At 37.5% G+C, this 18,715-nt stretch overlaps 1 protein-coding gene across 1 annotated transcript in view; it reads left to right on the top strand.

The window, feature by feature from the left end:
- Positions 1-18,715, top strand: part of Dpy19l2 (dpy-19 like 2) — a 129,103-nt gene that overhangs the window by 76,082 nt on the left and 34,306 nt on the right. The window contains exons 15-16 of the mRNA XM_021171758.1: positions 11,752-11,823; positions 13,465-13,511. Of these exons, the coding sequence (XP_021027417.1) occupies positions 11,752-11,823; positions 13,465-13,511 (119 nt within the window). The remainder of the gene's footprint in view (positions 1-11,751; positions 11,824-13,464; positions 13,512-18,715) is intronic.

Raw genomic sequence — 18,715 nt, 5'->3', positions numbered from 1 at the left:
ATTTAGGATAGGTAAAGATCCTTTCCCAATCTGTTGGTGGCCTTTTTGTCTTATTGACGGTGTCTTTTGCCTAAGATGGTCATTTTTACTATGCGAATTCTGTCAATCCACAAGCATGGGAGATCTTTACGTCTTCTGAGATCTTCTTTAATTTCTTTCTTGAGAGACTTGAAGTTATTGTCATGCAAATCTTTCCATTTTTTTAATTAGAGTTACCCCAAGATATTTTATATTATTTGTGACTATTATGAAGGGTATTTTCCCCCTAATTTCTTTCTCAGCCTATTTATTATTTGTATAAAGGAAGGCTACTGATTTATTTGAGTTAATTTTATATCCATCCACTTTCCTGAAGTTGTTCATCAGCTGTAGAAATTCTCTGGTAGAATTTTTTTTGGGTTGCTTATGTATACTATCATATCATATGCAAATAGTGATAACTTGATTTCTTTTCTTTGCCAATTTGTATCCCTTTGACCTCCCTTTGTCATCTTATTGCTCTATCTTGAACTTAGAGTACTATATTGAATAGATATGGGGAGAGTGGACATCTTTGTCTTGTCCCTGATTTTAGTGGGATTGCTTCAAGTATCTCTCCATTTACTTGAATATTGGCTGTTACTTTGTTGTGAGTTGCTTTTATTATGTTTAGTTATGGGCCTTGAATTGCTGATCTCTCCCATACTTTTAATGTGAATGGGTGTTGTATTTTGTCAAATGCTTTTTCAGCATCTAAGGAGATTATCATCTGATTTGTTTCTTTGAGTTTGTTTGTATCGTGGATTACATTAATGGTTTTTCTTATATTGTACCAACCTTGCATCCCTGGGCTGAAACAGTAGGTTTGATTATGGTGAAGGATAGTGTTTATGTGTTCTTGGATTCAATTTGCAAAAATTTTATCGAGTATTTTTGCATTAATATTCATAAGCAAAAGTGGTTTGAAGTTCTTTTTTGTTGAATCCTTGTGTGATATAGGTATCAAAGTATTTGTGGCTTCATAGAATGAATTAGGTAGTGTTCATTCTGTTTCTATTTTATGAAATTGAGGAATATTGACCTTCAATATTTTTTGAAGGTCTGGAATTCTGCACTAAAGCCATCTGGCCCTTGTTTTGGGGGTGGTTTTCAATGACTCTTTCCATTTCCTTAGGGGATATGGGCCTATTTAGATAGTTTACCTGCTCTTGATTTAACTTTTGTATGCGGTATCTGTCTGGATAATTATCTGTTTCATCTAGAATTTCCAGTTTTATTAAGTAAGGTTTTTGTAGTAGCATCTGCTGATTTTTTGAATTTCTGCGGTTTCTGTTGTTATGTTTCCTTTTCATTTCTGATTTTGTTAATTGGATACTGTCTCTGGGCCATTTAGTTAGTTTGGCTAGGGGTTTATCTATCTTGTTGATTATCTCAAAGAACCAGCTTTTGGTTTTGTTGATTCTTTGTGTCAGTCTGTGTGTTTCTATATGGTTGATTTTGGCCCTGAGTTTGACTATTTCCTGCAGTCTACTTCTCTTGGGTGTGTTTGCTTCTTTTTGTTCTAGAGAGTTCAAGTGTGCTGTTAAGTTGCTAGTGTAGAATCTCTTCAATTTCTTTACCTGGCAATTAGTGCTATGAATTTTCCTTGTAGCACTGCTTTCATTGTGTCTTATAAGTTTGGGTATGCTGTGTCCTCATTTTCATTGAGTTCCAGGAAGTCTTTAATTTCTTCCTTTATTTCTTCCCTGACCAAGTTATCATTGAGTACAGAGTTGTTCAGTTTCCATGGGTATTTGGGTTTTCTATTGTTTTTATTGTTATTGAAGGATGCATGGGATTATTTCAATCTTATTGTATTGGTTGTGGCCTGTTTTGTGACAAATTATATGGTCAGTTTTGCAGAAGGTACAGCAAGGTGTTGAGAGGAAGGTATATTCCTCTGTTTTAGGGTGCAATGTTCTGTACATATCTGTTAAATCCATTTGGTTCATAACCTTCACTAGTTTCACCATGTCTCTGTTTAGTTTCTGTTTCATTGACCTTCCCATTAGTGAGAGTGCTTTGTTGAAGTCACCTGCTATCATTGGGGGGTTTTCAATGTGTATTTTGAGCTTTAGTAAAGTTTCATTTATGAGTGTGGGTGCCCTTGCATTAGGCACATATATGATAGAGTTGAGACTTTCTCTTGGTGGATTTTTTTCTTTGATGAATGTGAAGTATCCTGTCTCATCTTCCTTGATACATTTTGGTTGAAAGTCTATTTTATTGGATATTAGGTTGGCAACTCCATCTTTTTTCTTGTAACCATTTTCTTGGGAGACTTTTTTTCCCAGCTTTTTACACGGAAGTAGTGACTGTCTTTGTTATTGAGTCATGTTTCTTGTATGCAGCAAAGAGCTGGGTCCTGTTTGCTTATCCAGTCTGATAGCTTATGTCTTTTTATAAGAGAATTGATTCCATTAGTATTGAGAGATATTAAAGGCAGACAATAGTTAATTCTTGATATGTTTGTCTTTGTAGGTGCCACTACTTGCATCTGATTCTCTCCTTTTGGCTTTTTTTTTGTGACATGATTAACATCTCATTTTTTCTTTGGTGTAGGTACCCTCCTTGTGTTGGAATTTTCCTTCTAGACTCCTCTGTAGAGCTGGCTTAGTAGCTAAATATTATTTAAATTTGGTTCTTGTCCTGGAATATTTTTGTTTCTCCATCTACGTTGATTGATAGTTTTGCTGGGTATAGTAGCCTGGGCTGCCATTTGTGTTCTCTTAGAGTCAACATGACCTCTCACCAGGCTCTTCTGGTTTTTTTGTGTCTCTGTTGAGAAGTCTGGTGTAATTCTGATAGGTTTGGACCTTTTTTCTTGCAGCTTTTAATTTCTTTCTTTGTTCTGTGCATTTAGTGTTTTGATTATTATGTGACAAAAGGACTTTCTTTTCTGGTCTCATATATTTAGTGTTTCTATAGGCTTCTTATACATCTATGGCCATCTCTTTCTTTAGGTTGGGGAAGTTTTTGTCTATGATTTTGTTGAAGACATTTTCAGGTCCTGTGAGCCAGGAGTCTTCACTCTGCTTTATTCCTATTATTCTAAGATTTATTCTTTTCATTGTGTCCTGGATTTCCTGGATGTTTGAAGTTAGTCATTTTTTATGTTTTGAATTTTCCTTGACAGTTGTGTCAGTATCTTCTAAAGTATCTTCTATACTTGAGATTCTCTCTTCTATCTCTTTTATTCTGTCAGGCAATGGCTGACCTGTTCTTATAGAGTCTCTCTGACTCAGTACTGCAAAATTTCTCCACCCAGCTTGCTAAGTTCCCACTGGCAGGCCGTTACCACACCAGCCCCATGCTTCAAATCCCCACTGCCTTTGTGGTGCACATCAGGCAAACTCAGGCTTTGCCACTGTACTTTTCTCTCTTGAACCCAAAACACCACACAAACTTAGTTCAGAAACAATGGCAACTCAATTGCTGGGTGCAACAACTAAAATCCTAATCTTGTAAGCCTTATTAAATCTAAATCCTCTGGTGGAAAATCCTAATGGATCCACCATTGAAATTGGGCAACACTAGTAATTACATCCTGTTCTCATGCTATTCTTGTCCAACCCCCCCCCATCTCCTCTTCTTCCCTTCCCCTATTCAACCCGGAAGTCCCTACTACTCACCCAATGATTTGTTCCTTTATTCACTAGGGGATGGTTTAAAAGAAGTCTCCTGAGTACATGACTTACTCCTCATCCACAACCCCTCTCATGAGAGTAGAATTAATATAAAAATACAAACACTACCAAGCCCACCCACAGCACATGTTAGTTTCTATAGTGGCTCCTCTATATCCTCATACATCCCACCAGTGGTGTATGAGGGTTTCCCTTTCCCCATGCCCTCTCCGGCATTTTTTGTTGTTTTCTTGATAATTGCCATTCTGACTGGAGCGAGATTCATGAAAATGTGAATGTGGATCCCATTTCAAATATCTATTGTCATTTCCACTTCTTATTTTAGAGACATATTATTTAGTTTATCAGTTCATTTATTGGTTGGATATTTTGGTGCTTATTTTTTAAAGCCCTTCATAGAGTGTAGATTTTAAGTTGGTGCCTGACCTGGCAATCATTTCCTTTGTCATATAGAAGCTTTTGGATTTTATACAAACCCACTTGTTAGTTCTTGAGATTATTTCCTTTGCAAGTGAATTCTTTAAAGAGAGCCCTTGCCTATGTCTATCTTGAAGTATGCATCTGCGTCTCCCTCTAGCAAGTTCAAAGCTTCAGGTCTAACATTTGGATCATGTGAGGGATGAATAGTTGTCTGGAAGGTAGCACCATCAGTATCGGGTCACATGGCTTTCTTTTTGTTTTTCTTTTGTTATTTTTATTGTTTTCTCATATACTATATCTCAACTACAATTTCTCCGCCCTTCACTCCCTCCAGTCTCTCCCCACTACCTCTCTCTCCCTTAGACCCACTCCTCTTCTGTCTTCCCTCATCAAAGAGTAGGCCTCCCAGGGACGTCAATCTATCATGGCATATAACAAGAAGAAAAAAAGCGCCTACAAGTAGAGTCCAGAACAGCCCCTGCTTTCACTGTTAGGATTCCCACAAGAACATCCCAACCATAACATACTTGCAGAGATTCTAAATCAGACACAAACAAGAAGCTTCCTGATCTGTAAGTCTCCATGAGTCCTGGTCAGTTGATTCTGTGTGTTACATTCTTCTGATGTGTCCCTGACCCATCTGGTTCCTCTGATCCTTCCCCTCTTCCACAGAACTCTCCAAGCTCCACCTAATATTTGGCTATGGTACTCTACATTTCCTTCCAACAGATGCTGGACAAAGTCTCTCTGGTCTCTTCAATGACTGTTCTGCTAGGTTCCAGTCCTAGAACATTCTGCAGGCAGGACAAACTGCAGGTTGAAGGTTTTGTGGCTCAGTTGGTGTTTCAGTCCCTCCACTTGAGGCCTTGCATGGTTACAGAAAATGGCTTGTTCAAGTTCTTCCTTCATAACTAGAAGTATTTCCCAGAGTTATTCTCCTAGGTTCCATAGAGTTTCCATGACAACCAGGTTTCCACCTTGCCCCTGAAATGTCCTCCAATTTCAGCCATTTCCCCTCCCTTATCTCACTACACCTCCTCTTCCCACCTACTTCTGGCCTCACTTGAGAAATCTACTTCCCAATTTCCAGATACATCTTTGTGTCCCCACTTAATCCCTCCCTCTTACTTAGCCTCTCTGGGTCTGTGGCCTGAAGCATGATTGTTTTTTTTACAGATATTATACACTTATAATTGAGTGCATATCATGTTTGTCTTTCTGAGTCTCGATTACCTTAGTTTAGGATGATTTCATTTCTATTTCCATCCATTTCCGTGTGAATTCCATAATTCCCCATTTGTGTAAATGTACCATATTTCTGTATACATTCCTTGAATGAAGGAGATCTAGGATGTTTCCCATTTTTGGCTATTATGAATAAAACTATTAGGAACATAGTTGAGCAGATATTCTTGTGGTATCATGGAGCATCAGTGTGGTTTACCTGGGTCTTGAAGTAAATGAATTTCCAATTTTCTGAGAAACCAGCATATTTGTTTCCAAAGTGGCTGTAAAAGTTTGGACTCCCAGTAGACATGGTGCAATGAAGGAGTATCTTTGCTACACATCCTTATTATCATGGGCTCCCCACCCTCCTATTTTTATCTTAGCCACTCTGACAGAAGGAATAAGATAGAATCTCAGAATGGTTTTGATTTGCATTGTCCTGAGGGCTAAGGATGTTGAATGTCCCCTTAAGTGCTTCTCAAACATTTGAGATTCTTCTGCTGAGAATTCTCTGTTTAGATCTGTTATAATTAGATTATTTGAATTTTTGATGGCTAGTTTCTTTAGTTCTTTATGTATTTTGACTATCAACACTGTCAGATGTAGGGTTGGTGAAAGTCTTTTCCCATTCTGTAGTTTTGCCATTTTGTCCTATTGATTTTATTCTATGCCTTTCAGAAGATTTTCAGTTTTATGGAATCTCATTTATTTATTGTTGGTCTTCTATTGATGTTCTGTTCAGAAAGTTGTCTCCTTGCCAATTTGCATTTAAGGCATTTTGCCCACTTTCTCTTCTATCAGGGTCTGTCTATCTGATTTTATGTTGTAGTATTTGAGCCACTTGGACCTGAGTTTTGTGTAGGATAAGAATCTATTTGGGTTTTACATGCCAACATGGCAATTAGACTAGTGATATTTGTTGAAGATGCTTTCTTTTTTCCATTGTATATTTCTGGCTATTTCATAAAAAAAATCATGTGTCTATAGGTGTGTAGATTTACTTCTGGGTCTTTGATTCTATTTAATTAATGAACTTGTTTGTTTTAATGTTAATACCATGTGGTTTTTTTTTTTTTAATTTTTATTACTATAGCTCTGTAGTATAGATTGATACCAGGGAGGGTGATACCTCTGGAAGTTTTTCTATTGTGCAGTATTTTTAAAGATATACTGGGTTTTTTTCTTTTTGTATGTGAAATGGAGTATTGTTCTTTCAAGGTCTGTAAAGAATTGTGTTGGAAATTGAATATAGACTGTGTTGAATCTATAGGTTGCTTTCAGTAAAGTGACCATTTTTACTATATTACTCTTTCCACTCCATGCACATAGGTGACCTTTCAATTTTCTGATACCTTCTCCAATTTCTTTCTTCAAAGACTTGAAATTATTGTCATACAATATTTTCACTTATTTGATTAGAGTTACCCCAAAATATTTTATATTGTTTGTGGCTATTGTGAAGGGTGTTTCTCCCCTGACTTCTCTCTCAGCTGTCATTTGTATATAGGAGGGTTACTGATTTTGTTGTTGTTGTTGTTGTTTTAGTTAGTCTTATATCCAGCCACTTCAATGAAGGTTAACCAACGCTGTTTCATTAGTTTGTTGTATTGTTCTCTTTATATCTACTTCATTGATGTCACCCCTCAATCCGATTGTTTACTGCTGTTTACCTCTTGGGTGTCTTTGCAGCTTTTTGTTCTAAAGCTTTCAGGTGTGCTGTTCAGTTGCTAATATGAGAGCTCTCCAATTTCTTTATGAAGGCACTTAATACTATGAACTGTCCTCTTAGAACTGCTTTCATTATGTTCATAGGCTTGGATATGTTGTGCATTAATTTTTATTGAATTCTAGGAAGTCTTTGATTCCTTTCTTCTGCCTTGAGGTCATTCAGGCTGGGATTGTTCAGTCTCCACGAGTTTGTAGGCTTTCTGTTGTTTCTGTTATAATCCATAGTCGTCTGATAAGATATAAGAAGAAGTGTCTTAGTCATTTTGATGAAGGGACTCTGGTATAGCTGTCTCATATGAGGCTATGCCAGTGCCTGGCAAATACAGAAGTGGACGCTTACAGTCATCTATAAGATGGAACACAGGGCCCCCAATGGAGAAGCTAGAGAAAGTACCCAAGGGGCTGAAAGGGTCTGCAACCCTATAGGTGGAACAACAATATGAACTAACCAGTACCCACAGAGCTCGTATCTCTAGCTGCATATGTAGCAGAAGATGGCCTAATCAGCCATCACTGGGAAGAGAAGCCCTTTGGTATTACAAACTTTATATGCCCCAGTACAGGGGATTACCAGGGCCAAGAAGTGGGAGAAGGTGGGCAGGGGAGCAGGGCAGGGAGAGGGTATAGGGAACTTTCAGGATAGCATTTGAAATTTGAAATGTATATAAAGAAATATCTGATAAAAAAAAGAAGTGTCTTAGTCAGGGTTTCTATTCCTGGACAAACATCATGACCAAGAAGCAAGTTGGGGAGGAAAGGGTTTATTCAGCTTACAATTCCCTACTGCTGTTCATCACCAAGGAAGTCAGGACTGGAACTCAAGCAGGTCAGGAAGCAGGAGCTGATGCAGAGGCCATGGAGAAATGTTTCTTCCTGGCTTGCTTCCCCTGGCTTGCTCAGCCTGCTCTCTTATAGAACCAAGACTACAGCCCAGAGATGGCACCACCCACAAGGGGACCTCCCCACTTGATCACTAATTGAGAAAATGCCTTGCAGGTGGATCTCATGGAGGCATTTCTCCAACTGAAGCTCCTTTCTTTGTGATAACTCCAGCCTGTGTCAAGTTGACACAAAACTAGCCAGTACAAGAAGTTATTTCAATTTTCTTTTGTTTTGAGACTTTCTTTGTGACTGAGTATGTGCTCAGTTTTTGAGACTGTTCCAAGTAGTTCTGAGAAAAACATATATTCTTTCGTGTGTTGGTAAAGTGTTCTGTAGATATCTGGTAGGTCCATCTGAGTTCTATTAATGTTGATAAGTAACATTATTTTTCTATTTAGTTTATGTCTGGATGACCTGTCGACTAGTAAGAGTCAGGTATTGGAGTTTTTTCCACTATGAGTGTGTGATTTAAGGTTTTTTTTAAATTTTTTATTAGATATTTTCTCCATTTACATTTCAAATGCTATCCCAAAAGTCCCCTATACTGCCCCCACCCCCTGATCCCCTAGTGATTTAAGTTTTAGTAAAGCTTGGTGTTCTTGTGTTTGGCATATAGATGTTAAAAATTGAAATTCCATCTTGGTGGATTTTTTTTCTTCATTTGGTGAATGTCCTTCTCCATCTCTTTGATTAATTTTCGTTTCAAAGTCCATTTTGTTAGATATTAAAATAGCTATAACAGCTTGTTTCTTGGGTCCATTTGCTTGAAAATCTTTTTTTCCAGACCTTTACACAGAAGTAATATCTATTATCTTTGATGTTGAGGTGTGTTTTCTATATTTAGCAGAATGATAGATTGTGTTTCCATATTCATTCTGCTAGTTTGTGTTCTTTTATTGGGTAATTGAATCCATTGATAATAAGAGATATTAATGACCAATGATTGTTAATTCCTGTTATTTTGTTGTTGTTGGAGGTGGTGATAGTGTGTGTGTGTTCATGCATGTGTGTATGTGTTGCCCTTCTTTGGGCTTTGCTGGTGTGAGATTATTTATTGCCTGTGTTTTTATGGGTATAATTTACCTCTTAAGGTTGGAGTTTTCCTTTTGTTGCTTTTATAGGACTGAATTTGTGGATAGCTGCTGTTTAAATTTGACTTTGTCATGCAATATCTTGTTTGTTCCATTTGTGTCAATTGAAGGTTTACCTGGTTATCATTTCTGGGATGGTATCTGTGGCATCTATGGTCTCTTAAGAGACTGCAAGGCATCTGCCCAGGCCCTTTGGTTTTTAGAGTCTCTGTTGAATAGTCAAGCATAATTCTTTCTTCCTTCCTTCCTTCCTTCCTTTCTTTCTTTCTTTCTTTCTTTCTTTCTTTCTTTTTTTTTTTTTTTTTTTTTTTTTTTTGGTTTTTCGAGACAGGGTTTCTCTGTGTAGCCCTGGCTGTCCTGGCACTCACTTTGTAGACCAGGCTGGCCTCGAACTCAGAAATCTGCCTGCCTCTGCCTCCCGAGTGCTGGGATTAAATAGGTCTGACATTTAAGGGCACTTAGTCTTTTCCCTTGAATCTTTTAATATTCTTTCCTTGTTCTTTTTGTTTAGTGTTTTAATTACTGTGTGTATGTGTGTCTTTCTTTTCTGGTATCATTTATTTGGTGTTCTCTAAGTTTTTTTTACCTTTATAGGTATGTCCTTCTTTAGGTTAGGAAATTTTCCTCCTATGATTTTTAAAAATATATTTTCTGGGTTTTTGAGCTGGGATTATTATTTTTCCATTTTTATTACTGTTAGGATTAGTCTTCTCATAATATCCTGGATTTCCTGAAATTTTGTGTCAGGTACTTTTTAGATCTAACATTTGTGTTCATGTGTTCATGTGTGTGTGTGTGTGTGTGTGTTTAAATTGGTTCTATTTCCATTTTCAGGTCTTTTTCCATTTATTTGTTTATTTTTCTTGGCTTTGATATTTATTTGTTTTCTTTAAGGGATTTATTGATTTCCTTCAATTTCTTGTGTTTTTCTGGGTTTTTTAAGGGAGTTTTTTTTCCTATTTCTTCTTTAATAGTTCTCTATCATCTTCATAAAGTTGATTTTAAGGTCATTTTGTTGTGTTTGAGATACACTGAAATATTCAGGTCTTGCTGTCATAGAATAGCTGGACTCTGGTGATGCCACACTGCCCTGTCTGTTGTTGATCGTGTTCTTATTTCTTGAGAGTAGCTTGCCTTTGTTGCAGCAGAGTTTCTCTGTTTTTCTGACTGGTGTGGCCTGTGCCTAGGTATTGGGAATCTCCCTGAACTGAGGGAAGAGTCCTAACAGGCACTGCAGTGGAAATATAGGCTGTGGAATGTGCCTTTGGGAGTGGGCCTGTTCAGCTGATAGGTAATGGGCTTTCCCTTTAGGTGGGCTTTTCTACCTCTCTCCTTACCAAGTAGCTGAAAGGTTGGAGTTGATTTTGGTACATTGTTTTAAAATCTGTGTTTTCTTGCTGTGAAGAGACACCGTGACTCTTATATTATACTTCGGTCCTTCTTAGAAGGGGGAACAAAATACCCATGGAATGAGTTACAGAGACAAAATGTGAAGCAGAGACTGAAGGAAGGACCATCCAGAGACTGTCCCACCTGGGGATCTATCTCATAAACAACCACCAAAACCAAACACTATTGCAGATGCCAACAAGAGCTTGCTGACAGGAACCTGATATAGCTGTCTCCTGAGAGATTCTGCCAGTGCCTGACAAATACAGAAGTGGATGCTCATAGTCATACATTAGACAGAGCACAAGGTACCCAAAGAATGAGCTAGAGAAAGTACCCAAGGAGATGAAGGGGTTTGCAGCCCCATAGGAGGAACAACAATATGAACTAACCAGTATCTTCAGAGCTCCCTAGGACTAAACCACCAACTAAAGAAAACACATGGTGGAACTCACGGCTCTAGCTGCATATGTAGCAGAGGATGGCCTAGACAGTCATCAGTGGGAGGAGAGAACCTTGGTCTTTTGAAGGTTATATGCTATAGTATAGGGGGGACTGACAGGGCCAGGAAGGGGGAGTGGGTAGGTTGGTGAGCAGGGGGAGGAGGAAAGGATAGGGGGTTTTTAGAGGGGAAACTAGGAATGGGGATAACATTTGAAATGTAAATGAAAAAAATCTAATTAAAAAAGATAATAAAAACAAGCATTCAATTGGGGCTTTGCTTACAGTTTTAGAGGTTTAGTTTATTGTCATCATGGTGGAAAGCATGGTGGCCTGCAGGCAGCCATAGTACTGATGTGGTAGCTGAGAGCGCTACATCTGAATCAGTAGCCAGCAGAAAAGAGAGATACTGGATCTTTCTGGAGCTTCTTAAATCTGAAAGCCCCCTCCCCTCAGTGACACACTTTTTCCAACAATACCACACCTCCTAATCCTTTTAAATAGTGCCACTCACTGTAGAATAAATACCCTAATATGTGAGCCTGTGAGGGCATTGTTTAAACTACCACGTACATTAAAAATCTCCTTCACACTACTCAGCTGTTTTTTACGACCTTGGTGAATTTCAGAAGTTCCTCTCTCCCTTTAAAATAGAACCTCTTATTTTTAAAACCAACCCCATAGCCAGGTCACAAAGACAGCTCCTAGTCTACTCTCTTTGTTGGATGCTTTTTATCACCAGTTTAATAATTTCATCCATGAATTTGACTGTGGAATTGATAAGCACACATTTTTCTAAGGAAATTTAATCTTATCAAAAATCATTGTGGTAATTAGTTTGACAGATTTTTACTGCTTCAATGTAAAATTTTATAATTAACCATTTTGAATTGTTTTCTGTATTTCAGACTCCACTCAGATATATAAAAACATTATTGCTTCCACTTATCCTAGTGATTACTTATCTTATCTTTAAAAAGGTATGTAAAATTCATCACTTTTATGGATTCACTATGAGAAATATAATAAATTAATGCAAATTGCTCAAATTCCACCTTTCCTTTTAGAATGCATTCTTTGTATCTTTCTAAATCATTTTATTGATGTCTCCATTGGGTACTATAATTTTAAAAATCACATTATTAATGATATTTTGTTCTATTTTTTCAAAGATAATTTTTCAAACATAACTTTTACCCATCAGTGACTATATAATTACATTTACTTAGGGGTGAGGTATGACAGACAATCAAACCATGGCAACTCTTGGACAGCACCAACTGTGCAGTGTGAAAAGCTGCACAAGTATTTGAAGAATAAATGTGATGTCACATACCATGAGTGAAAACTGTAAACACAGTCAAAGACATCATCAGCTACTTCAAGTAGTTAAGCACAGGATAAATTTATATAGCCATTAAAAAATCATAACCTACACAGACACTATTTTTATAACAGAATACAATATCATATTAGAAGAACCTATCTTTAAAACTTCACTTGCATATTTTCATGGTGTTTCATGGCTTAAGACTTTAATAATTGAAATCCTTATGGTACTTTTAACAGCTTTGAGCCATCTTTATTTATATTAGGCATATATATTAGGCATATAAATATTGGGCATATTTAGATATGCCCAAAGTCAACATACATTTATTTTATACTGTTGGCGATATAATGATTTCTCACCAACAATTCCATTTGTAGTCCAATTGAAAGAATTTTCTGTACTTAAAATTTTTAAGTACTCCATATAGTTCCTAAGCCCTGTGTTTCTGCATAGACTATGACTAGTCTGTGAATAATGAAGGCAGGTACCAGTCTCCAACTCTGCTCCTTTGCTGTTTACTCCTGACCTGGCTCTGTCCCGGTGGGAGAAATCAGGACAAGAAGAACAGGAATGGGCTGGATAAGAGCAAAAACTATTGTCTTCCTGTGCCCTGATCCACCCAAGCTCAAAGTTAAGATATTTTACAAAGCCTATTTCTACTCCATCAAAGTAAACTATGGCATTCTTGACAGGCTCAACTTAAGCTTAGGGGGTAAAGCATAAAGTAACTGTTGAATGTAGAGTCCTCTAGCATAATGAAGGATAACTTGATGTACTATTTTTTAAAATTAAACACAGACACTAACAAATATTTGATTAGCATTCAAACACTGTACTACCTAAACTTAACTCATAAATGTGTAAAGAAACACACATGCACATACACACACACACACACACACACACACACACACACACACCTGTAGCCACTAAAGTTCAATTTGCTTCTTTCTTGTCAACTCTTCAGTCTTGCTTTGCTGTGATGGCTTACTTTTTACTTCATGAATATAGCTAATGTTTATTTAAATTTTTATTTATATAAAGTAATCCCATAGAATACGGATGATACAGACCTGTAATCTCAGAATGGGAAGGTGAGGCACAAGGTTCACCTGTTCCAGGCCAACATAGGCCAGAGACACACTTATTTTTAAAGATACAAAAACAAAGGAACAAACAAAACAAAGGAAATAAACCTATTTGTAGGTTTGGGTGGTTTATTGCAGCAGGAGTTTCAGTGTGTTATAGAATGTCATAGAGAAATCTTATCGATTGATTCTGTTCACAGATTGTTCGTGATATCATGTGTGTCTTATATACAAACACTTATGTAAGGTAATTATTTCACAGTTGTTTTTAAAGTCATACCATGTTCATTATTAAATAACATTAAACTATTAAGAATTATTCAAATGACTATGCATTTACTTCAACATTAAAATTAATAAAGGAGATAAGAATGAAATTTTTTTCAAGAATGTTGCCTTTTGAATTTTTCTATATGTTAAAAATTGCCTTATGTTTATATTTGTAAATATAAATAATACATTTATAATAGATATTTATATTTGTGAAATAGCTCATATTTTAAACTTACTCAATTTTAAAAAATCACCAGAGTTTCAAGCTCATAAACAGAAATAGCCTAAGTTTTATTTGAGCCATCCTTATTTTTAATTTTCTGAAAAGAGATGATTATTATATTTCAAAATATTTTAATTTTTTAAATAAAATTTATTTTTGAAAATATTTTATACATCATTTTTAGAGGTTTCAGTAAAATTGCTAAAGTCAAGACATGGACTAAGGCCAGTGAAATGATGTAATATAACACATGTCACATAAATTGCTAAGCCTTAGGAAATAATCCTTGAGAAAAGTACTTTCTGAAGAAATCTTATTTCAAAATACATTTTATATTAGTAGTTATATAATTTAATTTTACTTAATGTATTTTATGTTTTGAACAGCTTATATATAGAGAAAAATTGTGCCAATAGTGCTGAGTGTCTTCTCAAGCCTTTATATTCTCAATGCTGGTATTTTTTTATGAACAAATTTATATGGTTCTCAGAGAGCTAATATAAGACTTTGAATGCATTGTTGAAATCATTTTCAAAACAAAGTGCTAACAAGCACACTGTTTTCTTTGGGTTAGATGGGATCTGGAGATGTGTGTCTTGACATTCTAAACATGTGTCCTTGATAAATTATTCTAAAAGAAATGCATAAAGGGCGTGGCACATTTCACTGAATGAAATATAACTAATAAGGATTTGCAAACTCTTCTCAGATGCCTGCAAAGTTATGAAATGTGAGAAAGGAAAGGCTTTGGGGGAGGGGCAAATGATTGAAAGAAAATAATTTAGAATACGGAAGTCTTTCTTACTGATTAAGTAAGTAGCAGAATATAAAGTTTTATAGGTTTTCCAAGGCCTGTTTATTATATGTCTTCTTACCGATTTGTTTCTTCTTAGACAATAAACTTTTATTTAGTATTCATGCCATATAATTTGAAGCCTGGAATAAGTTTATAATTTATATGTTAATTTTGAAATTTCTATATAGTCACAACTATATAAACTGTTTTCTGTGTTCATTTGTTGGCTAGAAATATTGTCTATATAGAAAAGAAACTATTCAAACTTTCTCAGATATTCTTCTATTGCACACAGAGATCATTGCATTAGTTGCTGTGATAAGACACTCAGAGAATACCCTGAGTTGCTGTGATAAGACACTCAGAGAATACCCTGAGGAAGGTGTAGTTTACTGTGCCTGAGTTTTCCAGGGGATACAGCCCATTGGCTGTAGGCACAGAGGGAGTGACTGGAAGGCTGCATGTACAGTCAGAAAGCACAGAGTGATAATGCCTGTGCTTGTCTTTCTTCCTCTTTTTATTAATTAGTCCAGGGCTCCAACCATGTAACTGTGATGGCCACATTTAGGAGTGTTTTCCCATTTTAATTAACCTAATCCAGATACTCTCTTATAGATGCTCCAAAGATTTGTCTATTTCCATAGTGATTTTAAATACTGTCAAGATGGTAATCTGAATTCATCACCCCAACTCTCCTCCTTATCATCTTGGCTTCCCCCAAACAAATCAGCTTGAAGACATAACCTTCTATCTCTTGCTTCCATTGACTCATGGCCATTTCATAATGTAAAACACATTTATTAATCTTCAAGTGCTTATTGTGTTTAAGAATCTTAACACAGCATGAAAGTCTGAAGTTCTCTTGCCTAGAGATTGTTCTTGTGATATTTTGTTGAAGAATGTGGCTGCTGTTTGCTCTTGTCTGAAGAGTTTGCCTGAGGCTATAGTAAAGAGATTTGGGTTACTACATTGGCAAAGGAAACCTCAAAACAGCCTAGCATAGACTCTGTCCTGTGAGTCAGTTTTATAAAGACCATTTTGATGAAACATTGCAAGACAAGAAAGGAAAAATACAAAATGTGTGTTTCAAGGATTAAAGGGACACCAGAAATTAGCATGGAGCTAAAGCCTGTGTTCAAGAAGATGAGCAGATTAAAGGTATTAAGTGTAATTAAGGGAGTGATGAGCTTGGGGCAAGACCCCACCCAGCTAAATTTCCATTTGTTGAAAGTATGTTCCTAAGGGACATTCCCACTTAGTCTAAATTTACAATGCATTTGTAGCTGTACTTATATAATGGATACTTATGTTAGACATTATTATAACCTGGTTATTGTTTTCATCTGGACATAAGGATACAGGATTTTGTGTCAAGTTGGCAAGGGGTGGATTGTGATGGCTATTCTCAATTGTCAACTTGACTATATCTGGAATGAACTAAAATTTAGAAATGGAGGGCACTTCTGATCCAGATCGTGAGTCAGGAAGGCAACATACTTTTTGATCTGGATCTTGAGGTGGGATGACACATGCTTTTGATATGGATTGACACAAGACTTTAATCTAGATCTTGAGACATAGTGGCCATGCTTACAAAACTCTATAATGAAAAGAAATGAAAGAAAAGCTTAAGTCTAGATGGAGTGGTGTACACCTTTAATCACAGCACACAGGAAACAGAAGCATGCAGATCTCTGAGTTCAAGGTCAGTCTACAGAGTAAGTTCCAGAACAGCCAAGCTTATTCAGTAAAGGAAATCATTGGAAAAAGAAAGTTGGTGAAGATGTAATTATAAGGAGGACATGTTTCAGCCCCAGCAAGGAGGAGAACTAAGCAGCTTTGGCCATGTGGTTCTGGCTTTAGAATCAAGGTCTAAGGAAAGCTGTTAAGGCCATGAATGTATCAGGGTTGTTCTTGCATGGAGGCCATGCAAGGTGGCCAAGGTTGTATCTTATGCTGGCATTTGGACTTGGTAATGCATAAGAGTCATCCACGTGGTACTGGTTTTGAAGGCATGAAGGTTATGCATAATAGATGAGGTTTGGCACTATAAGAGGCCATCAGTGAAGCTGAATGGGACATGCAAAGAAGCCAAAGCTTGGCACCACTTTCACTGCTATGAAAGGCTGTTGGTAAAAGTGTAGCCCAACTACAGCAGAAGACCCTATCATTTTGGAGATGCCAGTACTAAGGTGTGATGGTTTATATATGCTCAGCCCAGGGAGTGGCACTGTAAGACAGTGTGGCCCTGTTGGAATAGGTGTATCACTGTGCGTGTGGGCTTAAGACCCTCATCCTAACTGTCTGGGAGCCAGTATTCTGCTAGCAGCCTTCAGATGAAGATGCAGAATTCACAGTTCCTCCTGCACCATGCCTGCCTGGATACTGCCATCTTCCTGTTTTAATGATAATTGACTGAACCTATGAAGCTGTAAGCCAGCCCCAATAAAATGTTGTCTTTATAAGAGTTGCCTTGGTCATGGTATCTGTTCACAGCAGTAAAACACTAACAAAGACAGAAGTTGGTATCAGAAGTGGGGTATTGCTGTGATAGGCCTGACCATGATTTTGTTCGTAAGAATGTGAATTTGGGAACTTTGAATTTTAAAAGCTGTGGAATGCTTTAAGTGGGGCTTAAGGGACTATCCTAGTAGGAATATAAAAGACTTTGTTAATGAGAAAGGTTTGAACAATGCAGACCTGGTCCCGAGACATTTCAGTGGAGAATTTCAGTATGTGGCCTAGAGACTATTTTCTGAGATCTTGGTCAAGGATTCTTCTTGCTTGTCTGAAGAAGAGTCTAGTTGAGGCAAAGGTAAATAGACTTATATTAATTACATTGACAAAAGAAAAAAATCTCAAAAAGGCCTTGCAGAGACTTTGTTCTCTGGTTAAGTCTCATGAATAGCATTTCAAATAAGCATAGCAATCTTAGAAAGAAAAAATATATAAAATTTATGGTATTAAAGGGCCTCAGGAAGTAAAATGGAGCTGAATCCTGATTTGAAGGATATTAAATTGAATTAAGGAAGTGGTGACCTTGGGGCAAGATCCCACCTAGCTAAGTTTAGGTCCAGGGATGGTAGTACAAACCTTTAATCCCAAGAGACAAGCAGATCTCTGAGTTAAAGACCAGCCTAGAACACAGCAAGTTCTAGGTGAAGAAAAGCCTAAGTCTAGGCTTGGTGTACCACACCTATTATCCCAGTGCTTAAAGGACAGGCACGCAGATCTCTGAGTTCAAAGTCAGTCCACAGAGCAAGTTTCAGGACAACCAAGCTTAGGTAGTGAAGGAGTTGGTGATAATATAATAGAGCAAAGTGGTCATGTTCCAGCCCCAGCAAGCAGCAGAACTCAGCAGCTTTGGCCACGTGACTCTGGCTTTAGAGTCCAGAGTAGAAGGGACTACTGGGTCAATTGATGCAGGTTAGCTGGAGCTAAGAAATTAGTGGTGACTAAGAAAAGACCAGCATCACTGAGGTGGAATCCTCTGGCAAGGTTTTTTTCTGAGAGCAAAAAAGAAGCTGTGTTCCAGAGATAGCCAAGCTTGCACCTTGTGCTGCAGCTGAACTTTACCAAGTGTAAGAATCACCCAGGTGATACTGGTTTTGAGGCATGAAAGGGTCATAAATACCAGCAGCTCAGGCTTGGCACTGTAAGAAGCATAGAAGGTCATTGGTAAAGGTGCAGCCTGTGTTACAGTTGATGGCCCAAGACTGAAAGAGTCAGGCAAAGGATATGATGCTTGGCACCAGGAAAAGAGCCTATGCGAATCTATTGAAGTCTAGTTGTAGCAGAAGACCCCAGTGTATTTGAGACGCCAGTACCATAGATGATCACCAAAACAGCAATGACAATGGAGTGGATAAACCTGAGCTTAGAGTGCTACAGATAGTAGAGCTGGAGAAGTAGCACTAGCCCTTTGGAGGACACCAGAAGAACATGTGTAGATCCCAGACATTGAAACAAGAAGCTGTAACATGTCTTCCGGCACCCTCCCAGCTGGAGGACAGTGACCTGCCCTGCAGGGAGCGCCATCTTGGCTCCGGGACTCCGCCGAACTTAGTCTGTACAGGTTAGAGTGAGGACCACAGAGGCAGACAGCTTCTGGGACAGGCGAGAGCCACAGAGCCGCTGAGGCAGCACCCTTTTGGGGCCG

Source organism: Mus caroli, chromosome 9 (genome assembly GCF_900094665.2).
Source record: "Mus caroli chromosome 9, CAROLI_EIJ_v1.1, whole genome shotgun sequence".
Lineage (NCBI taxonomy): Eukaryota > Metazoa > Chordata > Mammalia > Rodentia > Muridae > Mus > Mus caroli.
Note: the sequence above shows the minus strand (reverse complement) of the source record. Positions and strands in the feature narration are given on the sequence as shown.